This window comes from Myotis myotis, unplaced genomic scaffold (assembly GCF_014108235.1).
Source record: "Myotis myotis isolate mMyoMyo1 unplaced genomic scaffold, mMyoMyo1.p scaffold_m19_p_8, whole genome shotgun sequence".
Lineage (NCBI taxonomy): Eukaryota > Metazoa > Chordata > Mammalia > Chiroptera > Vespertilionidae > Myotis > Myotis myotis.
Genome location: NW_023416390.1, coordinates 19,651,988 through 19,672,376, shown reverse-complemented (window position 1 = coordinate 19,672,376; position 20,389 = coordinate 19,651,988). Strand labels below are relative to the sequence as shown.

General features: G+C 41.6%; 1 protein-coding gene across 12 annotated transcripts in view; it reads left to right on the top strand.

Moving 5' to 3' along the window:
- FN1 (fibronectin 1) overlaps nucleotides 1-20,389 on the top strand; it is a 67,497-nt gene that overhangs the window by 8,304 nt on the left and 38,804 nt on the right. For all 12 annotated transcript variants that reach the window (XM_036319095.1, XM_036319092.1, XM_036319091.1 and 9 more), the window contains exons 7-19: nucleotides 618-809; nucleotides 3,116-3,295; nucleotides 3,927-4,103; nucleotides 5,148-5,300; nucleotides 6,760-6,888; nucleotides 7,922-8,065; nucleotides 14,116-14,237; nucleotides 14,757-14,928; nucleotides 15,349-15,525; nucleotides 16,287-16,415; nucleotides 16,511-16,600; nucleotides 17,333-17,527; nucleotides 18,536-18,808. In XM_036319095.1, the coding sequence (XP_036174988.1) occupies nucleotides 618-809; nucleotides 3,116-3,295; nucleotides 3,927-4,103; nucleotides 5,148-5,300; nucleotides 6,760-6,888; nucleotides 7,922-8,065; nucleotides 14,116-14,237; nucleotides 14,757-14,928; nucleotides 15,349-15,525; nucleotides 16,287-16,415; nucleotides 16,511-16,600; nucleotides 17,333-17,527; nucleotides 18,536-18,808 (2,133 nt within the window). The remainder of the gene's footprint in view (nucleotides 1-617; nucleotides 810-3,115; nucleotides 3,296-3,926; nucleotides 4,104-5,147; nucleotides 5,301-6,759; nucleotides 6,889-7,921; nucleotides 8,066-14,115; nucleotides 14,238-14,756; nucleotides 14,929-15,348; nucleotides 15,526-16,286; nucleotides 16,416-16,510; nucleotides 16,601-17,332; nucleotides 17,528-18,535; nucleotides 18,809-20,389) is intronic.

Here is a 20,389-nt window from a genome sequence, read left to right as displayed (position 1 = left end):
GATTGTTAGCTGTTAAAACTTTACTTAATGTTAAGTTGTGAATGTACATGAAGATGAAATAAAAATAGATCTTAGGGGGAAAACACACAACAGATTCACAAAATGCGGAAGGAGGGGCAACTTCTAGAGAGCTGTGTGGCGGTGCAGGGCACGTTCTGATGAGCCCACAGCAACCCAGATGGCAAGGGTCCCTGCAGAGTGGCAGGGATTTCTCAAAATAGGTCAGGAAGAGAAATGCCCAGATATTTTGAGCTATTTGAAGGACGTGGTCAGAAGTGAGCTGGGATGAAGGCAGGTGTGAAGGGTTGTGAAGGCATGGACTATGAGCTTCCTGGATGTGTAAAGAGTTGTTGAAGGTACCCGCTCTGTTAAGTGGCAAAATAATGTCTGTGATTTAGAAATATAATCCCAGTAGCTCCAGCTGGAAGGTGGAGACCATCTGGCATAGGCTGAATGCAAAAACTAATGCAAAATGGGAGAGCCATTTCTTTCTAGGTTTAGGTCAGAAACAACGTGGATTTCAAGAATGATCTGTATGGGACCCTAAAAATCTCAACTTCAGAAAAGAGTTCTTTTCTCTTGTCCAATGTTGTGACTTTTCTTTCTCATGTCCTTAGGATCTGGCACCGTCACAGATGTTCGAATGGCCGTTTTCCAGCCTCAGCCTCACCCCCAGCCTCCTCCATATGGTCACTGTATCACAGACAGTGGTGTGATTTACTCAGTAGGGATGCAGTGGCTGAAGACACAAGGAAATAAGCAGATGCTTTGCACTTGCCTGGGCAATGGAGTCAGCTGCCAAGAGACAGGTCTGCCTTATCTTTTAACAGTACTGAACATTTTCTTATGATTTAGTTTTTGAAAGGTAGTACATTCATTTACCTAAAAAATAAAGCAAACAAGACAAGCTTATAATCTTACCACTAGTGATAACAGTCAGGATTGGCTTTGATACACTTTCTTCCAGTCTTTTTAATCTATGTATTTTCTTTTCTGTAGTGAGGATTAAGTGCTCTGTACTATCTTTGTTGTCATAAGAGAGTTGCTTTCTGAATAACGAATCATTCATACTTCATACTATAAATCTCGGGTTTCTGGAGCTCTGTAAACTTCTTTTAACAACATCTAATGCATCTCTTCTGGGCTACAAAAGTGGTAGTTAGTAACTATAGCAATTATAATTGATGCATTTGACGTTATCCCTAGAATAACCTCATGTATTAATACTTATGCCACCAACAGAGGCATGCATATCCCTCCAGTATCCTTTGAGCAGCACCCTTAATTAACCTGTGTTAATATAGCTTTACAAGTGGGGAAACTAAGGCATGACAGCACAGGTGGTAACAGGATATCAGCAGAGAAACAGGGGTTGCTCTATCCACAAAAAGCATGGCTTTCTGAGGAGTTGTATTTTGACTGAAACTCACCAGATGATCATCTATATTTATAGCACAAGCTCAGTCTCTAATCCTATATAATAAAAGCCAAATATGCCAAGCGTCCAGTCATCCAGCCGTCTGTTGAACCAATCAAAGCATAATCCTCCTATCTAATAAAAGAGAAACATGGCAATTGGCCTACGACCGCTACCCTTCCCATTGGCTAATCAGAGCGATATGCAAATTAACTGCCAGCCAAGATGGTGGTTAACCACCAACAAAGATGGCGGTTAATTTGCATATATAGCTGCAATGCTGGGAGGCGAAAGGGGAAGGACTGAAGAATGGTGATCCAAAACCCAGGCGAAAGGCAAGAGCTGGGGGGTGGGCAAAGGCTGCCTTCAGCCGGTGATCGCCATCAGAAAGCGGTTGGGGTTGCCGGCTGGCCTGCCCCCAGAGATCGCCATGGTGCCATGGCAATGGGAGGGCGGGAGGGCCTGCGCCTGGCTATCAGAGGGCAGGAGGGCCAGGGAGTAGGCCAGGGGGCAACCCCAAACTCCCGGGGCTGGCGGCTGGCCTGTGGCCTGAGATCGCCATGGGCACAGGTCAGGCCACAGACCCCCCCCCCCTCCCCCGCCAGGGTTGCAGGCTGGCCTGCACCCAGCGATCGCCATGGTGATCCGAGGGTGGGAGGGCCTGCGCCCTGCCATGGGAGGGCGGGAGAGCCGGGGCACAGGTCAGGCCACAACCCCGGAAGCCCTGGGGGCCAAGGTTGCCGGCTGGCCTGCGCCCAGCGATGGCCATGGCTATCGGAGGGCGGGAGGGCCCGGGAGCAGGCCAGGCGGCAACCCCGACCCCCCAGAAGCCGCCTGCCCGCGCCTGTGTACAGCCACAGAAGCTGCCTGCCTGCCGCATCCCACTATGACCCACTGAGTTATGAGGCCAGAGAGCAAGGAGAACTTCCACCCCTGAGTCAAAGTGGGGAGCGGAGGACACGGCCTCCCCTCCTAAAGTCGCCAAAGGACAGGACCTAACCTAAGCCACATCCTCTGAGACAGCTGGGCAGGCACCACTGACCCTCTCTGCAGGCCTGGCCCCCCTCCCCCTTCCCCTGTCCCTGCACAGCTCCCATAGCTCCCCACTGGCTGAGTCAGGCACAACAGGTTTGCAGCCACAGGGGCGATTTAGCAGCTAATGAAAAATGCGAGAACGAACAAATGAAGCAGCTACTGCAGTGGGGAAAAGACGTTCATTCATCAAATTCGTTGTCTCTGAGAAACTGAGGCAGCCAGCACAGGCCCCTGCACAGGATGAGGCTTCTGCTTCTAAAGAAACACCCTGGGGTTAGAGGTGAGGGGGTGCTGCCTTTCCCCACTCAGCCAGAAGCTGGCTCATGGCTGGCCAGTGCAGTGATGGTGGCAGGAGCTTCTCCCACCTCCGTGGCAGCACTAAGAATGTCCAACTAACAGGTTAGGCCCGACCCTTGGTCCCTCCCCGGCTGGCCAATGATCATGCACTGGTGGGGTCCCTCGGCCTGGCCTGGGCCCTCTCGTAATCCAGGACCCCTTGGGGGATGTTGGAGAGCCAGTTTCAGCCCAATCTTCCAGGCCAGGCCAAGGGGCCCCACTGGTGCATGAATTCGTGCACCAGGCCTCTAGTTTTAGTAATAAGCAGCTACCAGTGGTAGATCCATGCAGCTCTATTTACCAAGACCCTTTTGGTTATGCTTGTAGCTGTCACTCAGACTTACGGTGGCAATTCCAACGGGGAGCCATGTGTCTTACCATTCACCTACAACGACCGGACTTTCTACTCCTGCACCAACGAAGGGCGACAGGATGGACATCTCTGGTGCAGCACGACTTCCAATTATGAACAAGACCAGAAATATTCTTTCTGTACAGACCAGACTGGTAAGTGTCCCAGAGGAAAACACACGATGAGAAAGAGCCATTTCTCATGCCCTCTTTTTATTAGTCAGCAATGTAGCCATTAATCTTGAGGCTGCATGAGAAGCATCACTTTTCTACAGTCTGGACCCAAGAGACGTGGAGTAACTTGGCAGTTGAAGATCCTTCCATGGTCCCTAGTACCCTTGGGAAATGACACCAAGAGAAAGGGCCACCAGTTCATTTATTTCTGACACATTGGGCTTATGATGTGATTAAAAATACTGATATATTAAAACCAGGATGTAATCCCACGGGGCTGAAGAATACACAGGATGGTTGACTGAGTGTTTTTGTTTCTCTTCTGGTTGAAACACTGTTTTATTCAAAGTGATCATTTAAATATTTTTTTGGCTGGGAAAAATGTGAGGGAAAATTGGACTTAAATCTATTTTGAACGTAAAGGTGAACACACTTCAAAAAATGAAGGAAACATAGAACGCTATTATCAGGCAGCTTTTATTCTGACATGGACTCTTTGTAAATTAGCTGCAGAGACCTGGCTCTCTCTGAACCTTTCTGTAGTCACTCCCCGCTGCCCATTGGAAAGCTCCGTGGTAATGTTTTCTTCCTATTTGTCTATTGTGCTGGGCAGTTTTGGTTCAAACTCGAGGTGGAAATTCCAATGGTGCCTTGTGCCACTTCCCCTTCCTGTACAACAACCACAACTACACCGACTGTACTTCCGAGGGCAGGAGAGACAACATGAAATGGTGTGGGACCACATCGAACTATGACGCTGACCAGAAGTTTGGATTCTGCCCCATGGCTGGTAAGAGGAAGCCCTTGTAGACACTATTTTTGGAGTCAGACAGAATAGTGGCCACTTTACACTACTTTACCCATTAACACTTAGTTTTTGAGATCGCAAACAACTTTATGTGGTATAATACATTTATATGAATTATGTAATTATTTATAGAATTTTAATATTCCATTGATACAATTTAATGTCCAAAAATATATAAATACAATAAAAAATACTCTTTAAAATCTCTGTGCATTTAAATTTTGCACAAATTTGTCTTTTGTGTAGAGCACACAACTGAGTAACTTAAAATATATCAAATGTAACTGACTGAGAGTCACAGACCTGACCATATTTACGCATGATTTTGGCTTAACTGGCGTAAGCTCTATCATTCGTTAAATATTCAACTGACAAAACCTCCATGTTTTCTGACAAGTAGTGATCTTTTTTTAAAAGTAGGGTGGGGCTCTAGTTTGTATGAATAAAAAAAGAGGAACCAGTGCCTTTTGTTTTCAAATTTCAAGGGTCCCACAGATTACATTTGATTTTCCAGTTGTAGAACCAAAAAACCTGTACATTTCATTGTCAAGTTTGATAATGAGGCAGCAAAACATAAGAAGAAAAAAACAGCTTACTTTTATTTCTATTATTTTAATCAAAGAGAATTTAGAAGGAAAACATGCTGGAGCTTACAGTTCAATATTCATACACATAGTTTCCCTTAGAATAAACTGGAACTAGAAAATTATAGAGCAGTGGTCAAATCCAGGCTTCTAGAGTAATGTAGACCCTTTGTATGAATGTGTAGGGATCATTGTGGTTTAACAGCCACTTACCCTTCCTGTAAGTATTTCCTGCAACACGCCTCACCTTTGCATTATGCTTTCCACTCTGGCACTCAAGGCTCTATTCGAGCACAGAGCAGCACTGAGATTTCTTCGAGGCACACAAGGCTTCTTTCTAAGTGAGCTCGTAGGATAACCAAATTTAGCTGATAATACTGCATACCTTTTAAGAACTTGTGACCACTTATCACTTGTACATTTCTCATCCGTTTCCAAACAGCCCATGAAGAAATCTGTACGACCAACGAAGGGGTCATGTACCGTGTTGGAGATCAGTGGGATAAACAGCATGACATGGGGCACATGATGAGGTGCACATGTGTGGGGAACGGCCGTGGGGAATGGACCTGTGTCGCCTACTCCCAGCTCCGAGGTATGCTTACTTATGAGTGAAACTTTTGAGACGATAAAGGGTACAGAGAGTGTGGCTTTGATGTGAAAAGTTGCATTTAACTAAAAGGTGGAGATGTGTAATACCATCCCATTAGTCTACTGTGCTGGATGAGTTTCACATTTTAGACAGCTAAGAAAAGCTGGCCCAGCGATTTGGAAACATTTCCAGGACTTAGGTTCTTAGGCTGAGCCAAAAAGATGACTTCAAAGGCTAGAGCACGATCATTTGACCCTTTAGTATTTAGTTATGCAATTGGGTTCATATCTAGAAAAGTTTGAGTAATTTCTGTAAAGAAAAAATACTTTGCTATTCTAAGATCAGATCCAGATTTAAGGAGAAAAATACATAGAGAGGCCGATTTATTTTGCCCAGATAAGATTTTCCCCTTTAGACCCAGGTATAGAATATAGGGATATTGATTTATTAAAACTATTTTAGCCCTAACCGGTTTGGCTCAGTGGATAAAGCGTCGGCCTGCGGACTGAAGGGTCCCAGGTTCAATTCCGGTCAAGGGCATGTACCTTGGTTGCAGGCACATCCCCAGTAGGGGATGTGCAGAAGGCAGCTGATTGATGTTTCTCTTTCATTGATGTTTCTAACTCTCTATTACTCTCCCTTCCTCTCTGTAAAAAATCAATAAAATATATATATTTTTAAAAACTATTTTAGTTTTTCTACTTCTTTCACTTGAAAAGTAAGATACAGGGAGCACTGTGAGCTAATAAATAGTCCATGTAGCTCGTGTGTTGACATTGGCCTGAACTTGTTCTCTTTTTGTAGAAAACATTTTTGTGTGTTCAGCGGATAACAATCCAGGAGTAATGAGAATGACATATGATGTTGCAGAGCTGAGAGGGACCCTACTAGAAAGGCAGACAGACCAGCTCCTCATTTTACAGATGGAGGAGCTGAGACCTGAAGAGAGAAAGTAATTTTCTCAGTATCTCTCAGGGAGTTAGGAACAGAGCTCACATGATTATTTTTTTTTTTAACTTTATGAATGCCATAGATGTCATTTTCTTTTCCAAACCCAAATATCTCCCACCCCCACCATCACACTATACGGGGTGCTGTATATAAGACTGTTTAATCTTCCTCCCATTTATCATAACAAACAGAGATCTAAAGGGCATTATCAACTAAGCAAGAATTTTTCTGAAAGTAAGACATGTATTTGTTAAAAAATGGGCTTTCCACAAGAAAGTGTATTTTTACCACATTCTTTAGTTTATACGAGATACTTCTTTTGTGTGCAGAAATTGTATTACTGACCAAGCTTTAAAAAATGTTTATTCTCTGCCACTAAAAAAGTTATTTTAATGGGTGGTCTTGATAATTTAGTGGAGGAACTGTGTGCTTTGAAAAGCATAGCTTTTTTAAATTCCATCATTTGAAGCCTAAAAAACGTTCTCCACCCATCCCACTGTTTCCTAAATAGATCAATGCATTGTGGACGACATCACTTACAATGTGAATGACACATTTCACAAGCGTCATGAAGAGGGGCACATGATGAATTGTACCTGCTTTGGTCAGGGCCGGGGCAGATGGAAGTGCGATCCCATTGGTAAGTAGCCTTGTCTCTCCTGATGGATTTGACCACTGAGAATAGTTAGCAGGTTTCAAATTAAGAGAGCGATTTGATGTTACATGATTGAAGTTGGATTCAGACTTTGGTCAGTGGCTATCAACGAGGTTTGCAAAGTCTTTCCTCTACTCATGGACCGTATATAATTTTGATTTTGGTAGTCATCTATTTTTGCTGAATTTGGTGACAAATACAGATTTATTTTAATTAAATGCAATTTGTTCTTTAGTTCTGAATCATAAAGATAGTCTGTGTTATGAAAGAGAACTGCCCTTTGCTGATGGTGCAATAACATGGGCAAATGATTAGGCCAGTAAATACCTCCCTTCAAGTACTTTATTTTTCTTGGCTGCCCTTTACAATGGAGCTAAGCAAACAGTGAAGGTTGAGCCTTAAACGAGCTGTGTTACCAGCTTTGAGGTAACCCGTTAATACTCCTTTACTAAAAGAGACAGGTTGCTCACTGAGAAAACAAACTGATCAGATACTCAAGTTTGTTTGACCCGAGATTGCCAAAGCTGGGGGAAAAGCCCGAGAGGTTTTCTTAGAAACTGCTCAGCAAGCATTCACAGTTAAAATCTGGTTCATCAATTTACAGGTAAAATTAAATCCTCTGAAGTTTGAGAAAGTATTTAAACTGACATACTGTCCTTGCTATTCAAATGGGAAATCAGTTGTATTAATAAGGGTAAAATATATGTCATTTTTACTCAAAATCTTCAGCCTATCAATATATACTGAAATTTAAATCTTCAAATTTTTATTTAGAAATATTGTTCTTTTAGAAGACTAAATATCCCCCTCCCCTGGGTACCTTTTTGTTTGTTTGTTTTTCCTACTAATTGTTCTGTACAGTGAAAGATAGGAACAAAGTATTTTTTAAACGACACGTATTTGTAAGAGCAGTTGCCAGTTTCTAGCGAAACTAAGAATGAATGCTCTAGCACACTGAAATTAAATTTGTAGCTTTAAGTCTTCAAGACTGCTTAAGTTTTACTTGTATATATTTTAGACCAATGCCAAGATTCAGAAACTGGAACATTTTATCAAATTGGAGACTCCTGGGAGAAGTATGGGAATGGGGTCAGGTACCAGTGCTATTGCTATGGTCGCGGCATTGGGGAATGGCATTGCCAACCTTTACAGACCTATGCAGGTGAGTAGTTCAATTACTGTAAAGTGAGAACTGTAGGCTGGGTTATAAAAACAGGGCAGCATCAGTGTTTATTAATATTCTGATGCTTAAGTTAAAATCTCCTTCCTTTTCCATCCTTTTCTTATATCACTGTCTAATAATCAGCTGAATTTTTGACAAAAATGATTTCCTTTCTCCCCAATCAAGTAAAAGGTGTGGAAGGTGTGGAAATGTGCCTGAATGTAATTTTTTTCTTTTTAAAAAATATTATTTTTATTGATTTCAGAGAGGAAGGGAGAGGGAGAGAGAAATAGAAACATCCATGATGAGAATCATTGATTGGCTGCTTCCTTCACACCCCTACTGGGGATCAAGTCTGCAACTCGGGCATGTGCGCTGACTAGGAATCGAACCGTGACCTCCTGGTTCACAGGCCAACACTCAACCACTGAGCCACGCCGGCTAGGCTATAATTTGTTTTTTAAAACTGTAGAACATTCTATTAGGTTAAAACATTCTGACTGATTTCATCTCACATCCATAATAGGGATAGAAACCAGTGAGCTGTGCTGAGAGTAAGGGGATTAGCATTTTATGTCATGAGTCCTAACAGAGAAGTCGTATAGAGAAATTACGTGAAATACAGTATAGGGTTTGTTTTCATCCTACTTTCCATCTAGGCTTTTTGTCAAAATTTTCAATTTGTTTGATCAGTTTGCATGTGGAACAAAGTATCCTGGGTCAAGAGTTGAGTAACGAGGTCCATTTTCTACCCACACAGTTCAAATACCCTCAAGTGTTTATTGCTGGGGTTTTTTCAGGTCACAGGGCATTATTAAAATGAACGAATACTGGTTTTGTTCGTTCATTTTAGGAAAAGAAAATTTGAATTTAGTTTCCACTGAGTGATTAATGATAATAAAATGTACTGAGTTATGAAAGTCTAATTGCTAGGCATCAGTTATTTGAGCAACTACTGAAGTGCAAAGCCTCCTCCTCCTAGACCTCTGTTACCTTTAGACATAAAACCTTTAGACATAAAAGCCTACACTCAGAAATAGAAAGAGATTTCCAGGGTCTCAGAATATACCTGTAACAGGAATTAGGACTAAGTTAACTGAATCCCTCCATCATTTGATCAGAAATTCACTGTCCCTGACCACAAGATATGAAACACTCCAGCGAAAGGCAGTGCTCACCAAAGCATGGGTTCCAGCTCTCTCTGTGCTTCTGAAGAGACATATACCACGCTTCACTCATTATTCCATCATCTGTAAAATGAGGCGATTGTAGCTGATTGCCCTTAACGTTCCTTCCAGCACTAACAGACTTAACGTTCTGGGATCCTGACTACCACCCACGCAGACACTCTCTTCCTATGATCTTTGAAGTGATCCTGCTCTCCCCACACCTTATACACTGTCAGGGCTGCCCAGGTGACTTTGCTTTGGGCAGGCTCAGAGCACAGATTGACCTGGCTCTAGATTGTATTTTGTGGTTAATTTGAATATGGGAATCATTAAATATTTTTTTTTAGTAATTTTTTAAAATTTGGCTGCAGAATTACCATAGGTTCAAAAAGTACAACTGGGTTTTCTTTTCTTTAATTATGCAGCCGAAGGGTAGAACATTCTAAATGGTAATGCTTTCTACTTTCTATGTTTATGGCTGTTGTTGGTGTGCTGTGATAATCTGTTGAAAGTCATTTCCTCTTCCATGGTTTTGAGGGAACTTCACCTCGCTGCTGGCTGGGAGCATTTTGGTGGACATGTCAGAGATGAAGCTTAGATGGGAAGGAGCCCTTCTGTGTTGGAGTCTTACATGTCCACCTGTTCCTACTCTTTATTATTCTTTAAATATATTTTTATTGACTTCAGAGAGGAAGGGAGAGGAAGAGATAGACACATCAATGTTGAAAGAGAATCATTGATCTGCTGCCTCCTGCATGCCCCACACTGGGGAACCAGCCCACAACTTGGGCATATGGCCTGACCTGGAATCAAACCATGACCTCCTGGTCCATAGGGCGATGCTCAACCACTGAGTAACACTGGCCATCCTGTTACTACTCTTTAAAAAAGAGTAGTGGTCCAGTCCAGCTCATTGACCATAGAGGAGATTTAGGGGTGAGGAGACTGGCATTTCCTCTCAGTAAACAGCTTATCCATATGTCTAGTTTGCTCAGTGATTCGTGACTTGCATGTGTGACTCCAGGAATATGTAAGAAGAAAGGAACAGCAGGTTACCAATAGATTGTCTCTGAGCCTTGCCCTGTCTGGTCCTCCGACCAAGGACCTGTTGAGTCGTTTAAACTAATAGAAGATAAGAGGCAGTTGGTGTGTCAATAAACAACTAGGAAGGCACAGAGCTTAGCAAACTAAACAGGAAAAAAGAACTGAGTCGCAGACCCATAAATGTTTAACTTCTCCAGGGTCACCATTACTGGAAATTATTCATTTTGACCTTATTTTAAACTAGTTTTTAAAGTATGATTTGTATCATATCTTTACTTAACTGTTTTATTGCTAGGCCAATCATATTGAGTAAGAGAAGGAGTAAAGTTTTCTCCATAGTAATTGTTCAGTTTGGATAATTTTATTTTATTTTATTTAAAATATATTTTATTGATTTTTTTACAGAGAGGAAGGGAGAAGGATAGAGAGTTAGAAACATCGATGAGAGAGAAACATCGATCAGCTGCCTCCTACACACTCCCTACTGGGGATGTGCCCGCAACCAAGGTACATGCCCTTGACTGGAATCGAACCTGGAACCCTTAAGTCCGCAGGCCGATGCTCTTTCCATTGAGCCAAACCAGTTAGGGCCAGTTTGGATAATTTTAAAAGTTTTACTGACCTACTAGTTTTGAAAGGGTTATCAGAATTTTAAGTTTAAATGGTGGAAATGGTTTTTTGTTTTCCAATCAGATGTAAAATAAGGTAGAGTATAGTGATAATAGGAATTTAGTTGACCTTACAAATAGTGGACACAGGTTCTCTACTTCCTGGACAAGAATGTGCTAAATGCGTGACCTCCCCTTTGTGTTCAGTGCAGTTCCCTTCAAGGGTGCTGTGCCACAGCCTGACATTGAAAACAGAATTTCAAATCAGTGCTTGTAGTTTTAGAAAGAAAAGAAACTTCTGCCCCAGCTGGTTTGGCTCAGTAGATAGGTGTTGGCCTGCGGACTGAAGGGTCCCAGGTTTGATTCAGGTCAAAGGCGTGTAGCTCGATTGCAGGCTCAATCCCTGGTTCCTGGTTGGGGCACATGCAGGAGGAAACCAATCGAAGTGTCTTTCTCATCATTGATGTTTCTCTCTCTCCCTCTCCCTTCTTTTCCGAAACCAATAATATATATATATAAAGAAAGGAAACTTCTTTAGGTTTGCTCCATTACTGAGGTGAAAATCACTAAGTCACCTTTACTCTTCCCTCCCTTCTCCTTTATTGTCCTCTTGGTCAATGGTTCTCAACCTTCCTAATGCCGCGACCCTTTAATACAGTTCCTTATGTTGTGGTGACCCCCAATTTCATTGTTACAAATTGAACATAATTAAAGCATAGTGATTAATCACAAAAACAATATGTCATTATATATGTGTTTTCCGATGGTCTTAGGCGACCCTTATGAAAGGGTCATTCGACCCCCAAAGGGGTCGCCACCCACAGGTTGAGAACCTCTGCTCTTGGTGGATATGGGCACATGATTAGGCTTAAAGGTGGGCAGGAAAGTTTATCTCTGTTGCCTTTCTAAAACTTCATCTTAATAGACACTTAACCATCATCAATTTTTTAAAATTAAAGCTTTTTTAGGGCCGTGTTAGGTTCATAGCAAAATTGAAAGGGAGATTTCCCTTATGCTCCCTGCCTCCACACATGCATAGCTTATTGTCAATATCCCCACCAGAGTCATGCATTTGCTACCGTCGGTGGACTTAACGTGGACACATCATTGTGTCCACGGTTTAGGCTAGGGATCATTATATATTTCCATAGCATCAAACTTTCCCCCCTCAGAATCACGATTGCCAAACTAAGTAAAACACCTACCAGGTGTCTCTTTATATGAGGAAATTATAGTAGGATTCCTGGGAAGGATCAATATTTAAATCTTATGCTAATTATTGTAAATAATGTAAGGACACAATATTCCTATAGTTACTGATTTGCATGGAAGTAGTACTTTAAATCATCACATCTCTAAAACTTTGCTTCATTGTTTATCGTTCAAAACTCATTTACATTTGTGAGCATCTTTTTTTAAAATATATTTTTATTGATTTCAGAAAGGAAAGGGGAGGGAGAGAGAGATAGAAACATCAATGATTGCCGAAACCGGTTTGGCTCAGTGGATAGAGCGTCGGCCTGCGGACTGAAAGGTCCCAGGTTCGATTCCAGTCAAGGGCATGTACCTGGGTTGCGGGCATATCCCCAGTAGGAGATGTGCAGGAGGCAGCTGATCGATGTTTCTCTCTCATCGATATTTCTAACTCTCTATCTCTCTCCCTTCCTCTCTGTAAAAAATCAATAAAATATATTTAAAAAAAAGAACCATCAATGATGAGAGAGAATCATTGATCGGCTACCTCCGGCACACCCCCTACTGGGGATTGAGCCTGCAACCCAGGCATGTGCCCTTGACCGGAATTGAACCTGGGACCCTTCAGTCCACAGACTGATGCTCTATCCACTGAGCCAAACTGGCTATGACAAAGTATTTTATTTTTTTATAATCTTCACATAAAGATATTTTTCCATTGACTTTTAGAGGGAGTGGAAGGGAGAGGGAGTGACAGAGAGAGAAACATCAATGTGAAAGAGACACATCGATTAGTTGCCTCCCACATACGCCCCTACTAGGGCCAGGAATCCAGCCTGCAACTGAGGTACAAGCCCTTGACCAGAATCAAACCCAAGACCCTTCATTCCGAGGGCTGATGCTCTGTCCACTGAGCCAAACCGGCTAGGGCTATGAGCATCTTCATGAAAAGAAAGAGTGACTCAAAGAGGGACATGCTATTGGCTTCTGCCAACTGATTAGAACAAACATGCCATGTTCTGGGAAATACATACTATTTTAGAATGGAAAACTGAGAATTTTGTACATGAATTGTGGAATTCACATGGTTTGGAAATACTTGCAGTAAAATGAATTTAAGATTCAAAAAATACTTGTTAGTCTTCAACCAATGTTGAATTATTCCCAGTGTGAAAGTAAATGTATTATTCTAGAACTTTTGTGTCTACACAGATTTGCAAGTGTTTATATATATATATATATATATATATATATATATATATATATATGGGCTAAAGAAAACTTTATTTTCAAAGAGAATCTAAAAACAGAGACAATTTTGAAATCAACATATAATTTTCTAAGAACTTTCAGGAAACCTACATCTGTTGATCTGGTGAAGTGTTTTATTAAACGCCCAAATTTTTGCTCTGTTTAACAGAATGGCTGTTAGAAATTCTTGGAAAGGTTATCATAAGGAACTTTACTTTTATTTCTAATAAGTTGAACATTGATTCATGTCATAAGAAGACAGAATTTAGGAAAAAGAGTGTTCTGTTCTGCTAGTGTAAGTTATTCAGCTAATTTATTATTACCCTGAAGTGAGTCTACACTATTAAGACATTAATTACACTTCCCTTATTTTGCTTTACAAACAGAACTAAAACCATACTTTAAATCAATATGTGGAAATACTGAATTTAGTGAATCCTGCAAAATGTCATTTCAGTTGATAGCTGCTCTAGAAAAAAATTTTTCTCTTAATAATTTGACCAAACAATAGTATAATTTGTAGAGGGTAATTAATTTTATTTGTCATAAAAAGTTCTAATTGCAGTTCTCATGATAAGCAATAATTTACTATCTAAAAAAGGACTTGATGCTCTGTTTCCAATGTCAATGTCAATATGTGAAAGGTTGATTCCAGATCATTCTTATTTATATTCACATTTACTAATAAGCCAAACTATTTTTAGTGATGCCATCCATGTGCACTGAATTTTAATTGAATTGAATGAATAGCTAAGATAACCAAATCTCACATTTTCATCTTCAGGTGGGTCTGGTCCTGTCCAAGTAATCATCACGGAGACCCCCAGCCATCCCAACTCTCACCCCATCCAGTGGAATGCACCTGAACCATCCCACATTACCAAGTACATTCTCCGATGGAAACCTGTGAGTATGCCGCTCAGAAACGTGGACACTGAGTCTCCTGAAATTGACAAATGCTGAAATTCTTTTCCTTCAGATTTTGAGCTGATAGATCTGATTAACTATCCATATAACATTTATGTTTATTTAGTGACAAAACAATATGTGATCAATTGACATACAGACTTAGCTTTTCTGGTATTTAGAAAAATTTATTTCTTTATGTTAAAAAGATCTTAGCAAGGACTTAGGAATGATCATGCTTAAAATTATCCTTCCCCAACATGGGAAGAGAATTTAAAGTTTTCATACATTTTATAACTGTATCAAAGGATAAAAACGATTGGTGTCATTTTCATCGTTTGGAGAAAACACAACAGCTAAGTTAATATCTTTCTCTTTTATTTTACTTTCTAAGTGATCATTTCTTAAAATCTGACTTTGACCCTCTGAAGTTCCTTAGATAGATTATGCCACATCATCTCCGAATATTCTTCCTTGTGAATATTTGTGTGATTTTTATATTTTTATTTAAATTTTTAGAAAAATTCTCCAGGCCGTTGGAAGGAGGCCACCATTCCGGGTCACTTAAACTCATACACCATTAAAGGCCTGAGACCTAATGTGGTATATGAGGGGCAGCTTATAAGTGTCCAGCAATACGGCCACAAAGAGGTGACACGCTTTGACTTCACAACCACGAGCTCCATGACCAGTACGTACCCCAGCCACCCTGTCTGTGCCTCTTGTTTCTCCGGAAGCTTTTCCTCTTGATTCATACTCTTCCAAGGATCACACTCACATTTTAAAAAATTATATTCTAGCCCTACCGGGATTAGCTCAGTGGTTGGAGGGTCTGACCATGGACTGAAGGGTCCCTTGTCAAGGGCACATATCTTGGTTGTAGGCTCGATCCCCGGCCCCAGTTGAGGTGTGTACAAGAGGCAACCAATCGATATGTCTCTTTCACATCGATGCTTCTCTCTCTCTGTCTCTCCCCCTCCCATCCACTCTCTCTAAAAATCAATGGGGAAAATATTCTCGGATAAGGATTAACAAAATAAAATTCTGTTCTACAGGTGATAGTAGATTTTCTCGATGGCTAAGGCTCTCTTTCCCCTTTCTGTGACTCTAGGCAACACCGTGACGGGAGAGACAACACCCCTTTCTCCTGTGGTGGCCACTTCTGAATCTGTAACTGAAATCACAGCCAGCAGCTTTGTGGTCTCGTGGGTCTCAGCTTCAGACACTGTGTCAGGATTCCGTGTGGAGTATGAGCTGAGCGAAGAGGGAGACGAGCCACAGTACCTCGGTAAGCTGAAGTGCTGTGGTGACAGGCTGGGAGTGGGGAGCCCTGCTTAGGACATGGCGCCCAGGCAGGGAGTCTGTGAGCTTCGGAACTAGTTAACAGCTCGGTCTGAACAATACCTTCCAGTATGAGAAAGGGAAACGACCGACCCTTTCTAGGACTACCCTGGGCTTTTCCTGAGCCAGCTTCACAGCTTCCTGGTCCCTGATGTGAGCTGCATTACGTGTTTGCCCAGACACTAGTTGCTAGGATGAAGACGGTGGTAGAAAATGTTAGCTTTGGGGGTGCATGGTAACCTCATTTGTGCTTTTCAAAAATCTCATGTTTATGGGCCTTTTGAAAACTTGATTGTAGAATAATCTATATACTGAAAAGCACACAGATCATAAATATAGAGCTCAGTGAATTTTTATAAAGTGAATACACCCACCTGACTACACCCACCCCACTCCCCATCACCCCTACTCATAACCACTGCTCTGACTTCTAGTTACTTTGCTTACAAGAGGACTATGGTCACACATTTAGGGGTGGATTACAAAAATTATGCATCTCTAGAGAACAAATTTGAAAAAATGAAAAAGTAGGAAGAAAAATTATCCCATTGTGCATTGATAATTATTAGGTATCCATGAGTACATTTCCTTCTAGTCTTCCCCTGCCCCTCATGAATGTATCACTTTTTAAATATTCTTCTCCTGGACTGTGAAGTCATTTGAGGGACTGGTATCCTTGATTAATAACCTTTCCTGTTTATTTCAAAGACCTTCCAAGCACGGCCACCTCTGTGAACATCCCCGACCTGCTGCCTGGCCGGAAATACATTGTGAATGTCTATCAGATATCCGAGGAAGGAGAGCAGAGTTTGATCCTGTCTACCTCACAGACCACAGGTACATGTGTACCGCCTGGTGTCAGATAGTCCTTTTTTGTAAAGCAGACCGATAGCAGTCTTTTCTGACTGTTTTCCTTCTTTTTCTTTTGTCAGCACCCGATGCCCCTCCTAACCCTGCCGTGGACCAAGTTGATGACACCTCAATTGTTGTTCGCTGGAGCAGACCCCAGGCACCCATCACAGGTCAGCTGAGCTTCCTCTTTGTGGCTGCCATGTTAATCGTGATGGCATGAGAAAGGGGTGAGGGAGCAGATTCTGGTCTGAGGATGGAGTATCACTGTAATCTCCTACATAATTGCTAGCCTAGGGTAGACGTGTGTGTGTGTGTGTGTGTGTGTGTGTGTGTGTGTGTGTGTGTGTGTGTAATAATTAAGAATGTGATTCTTTTCAGGTCTTCCAGTTCTACTTTCTTTTGGATCATTTCCCCTCAAATCCATTTTATCAACCCCTACACATGCACACACACACACATACACACACACACACAATCTCTAAAGCCACTTTATTGATTCTTGAAATCAGACATTCCCATAGTAGAAGGGGGAAAATTTTTCTGAAAATCTCACTCTAAGACTTATCCTTAATGAGGTAGCTGAATTGCTTTCGTACTTAGCTCATTTGGTGACTCTGTTGTCTCTGAAGTTCCTAACGGCACAGACCGTGCTGGGTGGTGCTGTGCTCGGGGTGGCTCCCTAATTGCTTCCATCTAAAGCATAAAAAGAAGGCCCGGTTTAACAGGACATTTATGAAAGCTCTCGGGTCTTCAAGAATATTTATTATGAAAGCGGTTTGCATGGCTGTTCCTATCTCTGTTCTAAATGGTTCTTAAAAGTGTGGTGGCGTTGAAAGGGTCAACTTTCTGAGAACCACTGCTTCTTAGCTAACCGAGCTTACTTTTCCTTCATGGATCTGTAGGATACAGAATCGTGTATTCACCCTCAGTTGAAGGCAGTAGCACAGAACTTAACCTTCCTGACACTGCCAACTCCGTCACCCTCAGTGACCTGCAGCCTGGCGTTCAGTATAACATCACCATCTATGCTGTGGAGGAAAATCAAGAAAGTACTCCTGTCTTCATCCAACAGGAAACCACTGGCGTCCCTCGCCCAGGTAACTTAGAGACACTTCCCATGCTATCTTATCTCCTAGGATTTAACAAGGAAACAGCTTTAATCTTCATTTTGGTAGAGCAGCAATTTTTATCTCATGGCATACATAAACTAATTACTAAAATTCTGCACACCAGAAAATATCTTTTTTGTTAATCTGGCCAAAAAAAAAAGGTATAATTTTGATTTATTCACACCAGACAGCTATTATTGTATTGGCTGGTGTCATATTTTTATTTGAGAGTCTAAGGGAAAAAGAGGTCAGTGCCCCTGCCTAAATAGTCAGGTATTGCACGTTTTAAAAATTCTTGTGGCATACAATTGGAAATCGCTGTGTTAGAGGAACAGAGCCATCCTTGAATTGTGCTCATTCTGTTAGCCTGCTTGGGAGGACCAGGAGCGTAAGAAGAAAGAATAATTGTCTCGGGCGGAGGGGGAGGGGTGGGGGGGGTGTATCTCTGTCAGCAGTTCCTATATGTTAGTAATCATAGATTAGTGTATCCCTAAATTTATGAAATTTGGCTGAAATGTCCTTATTATAAAACAACATCAAAGCTGGCTATTGACTTTCCTGATTAAAAAAACTGACACCATGAAGCCTTTGTATTTTTCCGTAGTAACTTAGGGGGTCAGTTCATCTATTGCTCTTAAGTATCATAGAGTGATTCAGTAAAATGAAAATTACCACATATTTTTCTCTTGTCTCAGTGAGGTGTTTTGTTTTTTCTGTATGTTCATTTTAAAACCCTTAGTAAGACACTTCACGTGCTGGAACCTCACCTGCTTACTGACATATTTGAAATAAAACCTTCAAATGTCAGATGAAAGCAGTAGGACTGAACCATAAAAATATAAGCAAAAAAAGCATAGCCTCTGGCTAAGAGATGAAGCTTAGTGTTGCTCTGGGATGAGAGGCCCTATGAGTTGCCTCATGCAACTCAGGAAACTGGCTTTTTAAAAATAATCTTCAGCCGGAATTGTGAATGACCATTTGGTTCTTGTCTGTTAGATAAAGTTCCTCCTCCCCGGGACCTGCAGTTCGTGGAAGTGACGGACGTGAAGGTCACCATCATGTGGACACCCCCTGATAGTGCAGTGACCGGTTACCGCGTGGACGTGATCCCCGTCCACCTGCCCGGAGAGCACGGACAGCAGCTGCCCATCAGCAGGAACACCTTTGCAGAAATCATGGGGCTGACCCCCGGGGTCACGTATCACTTCAAAGTCTTTGCCGTGAACCACGGCAGGGAGAGCAAGCCTCTAGTAGGAGAACAGACAACCAGTAAGTCCTGCTCCCGACCTCATCTCCACCTCAGTCTCCACTCTCACTGCCAACCTGGGATGTGTGTGCACATACCATTTACTCCTCCATCTACAGTTAGAAAGAGGAAAGTGCTCAGCCAATAAGGAACATCAGAGTGGACAGAAAGCACATTAAACTCGAAAACAAAACTCACCAAATGGTAATCCATTTCTTAAATACATGTACCAGTGAAATGGCACTAAGAGAGGGGAACTTAAGAGAACCTAATTTTCTTCGTAATGGAGGTATGGATTGAAAATTTGAGTGCATTTTTGTGTAAGTAAATATATCTAGATCCAGCTCCAGATGTAACCTAAAACTTTTGTAGTAGAGTTGTTTACAAATAATATCTATGAGTCTGCTTCTGTTCTGTTTGTTCATTTTGTTTTTTAGATTTCACATGTAAGTGAAATCATCTGGCATTTGTGTTTGTCTGACTTATTTCATTCAGTGCAATAACCTCTAGATCCATCCATGTTGTTGCAGATGGCGAGGTGTCATTCTCTTATTATAGCTAAGTCATACTACATTTTATATGTGCACCGCTTCTTTATCCACTCATCTTTTGATGGAGACTTAGGGTGCTTCCATATGTTGGCTATTGTACATAATGCAGCTATGAACATATGGTGCATATGTCTTTTCGATTTAGTGTGTTGGGTTTCTTCAGATAAATACCCAGTAATTGCTAAAACAGTTAGTGCTTTTTAGGCATCAGGTCCTCTGCTCAGTTCTTTGGGAGCTTTATTATCCTATTTAATCCTAGTGTTGACTTAATGAGGAAGGTCTTCTTGTTACCCTTTTTGGGTACATGAAGAAACTGAGGCTTAGAAAAAAATTCTATAGCTTGTGAGGTCTCAGGTCTAGGAAGGGATGGAGCTGGATGGACAGGCTCATGCTTCCGATTATTACACCTAACTACTTTGTAGACATTTCCTGCCTCTTAAAAGTATTTTAAATCGCCGAAACCGGTTTGGCTCAGTGGATAGAGCATCGGTCTGTGGACTGAGAGGTCCCAGGTTCGATTCCGGTCAAGGGCATGTACCTGGGTTGCGGGCACATCCCCAGTGGGGAGTGTGCAGGAGGCAGCTGATCGACGTTTCTCTCTCATCGATGTTTCTAACTCTCTATCTCTCTCCCTTCCTCTCTGTAAAAAATCAATAAAATATATTTAAAAAAAAAAGTATTTTAAATCACTGCAGGTTAACGGCTAGTTATCATACTCAAGAAGATCACTCACAACTTACTAGTATGTGATTCTTCCTGTTCGTGCAAACTCGCCAGTATCCTGCCATGATTCTGAAGTTCTGAGTCTATGTTATAATTATCGTCTAACTAGAATCCTGTGAAAATTAATTTTATTTCCCCATCAAAGGACTATTCGTTTAATAAATGCAGAACATACTGTTTTTGTTCCATGCGGAGCTTTCTTCTTGCCCTCGTTTTATTTGGCTTATTCATCGTAACTTGTCTGGCTCAGCAAATTGTTGTGTTTACAAGTGTTGTGTGTCTTTTTTTTTTAAATGCCATCTCTATAATGTTAGTATCATTCCGGAGGGT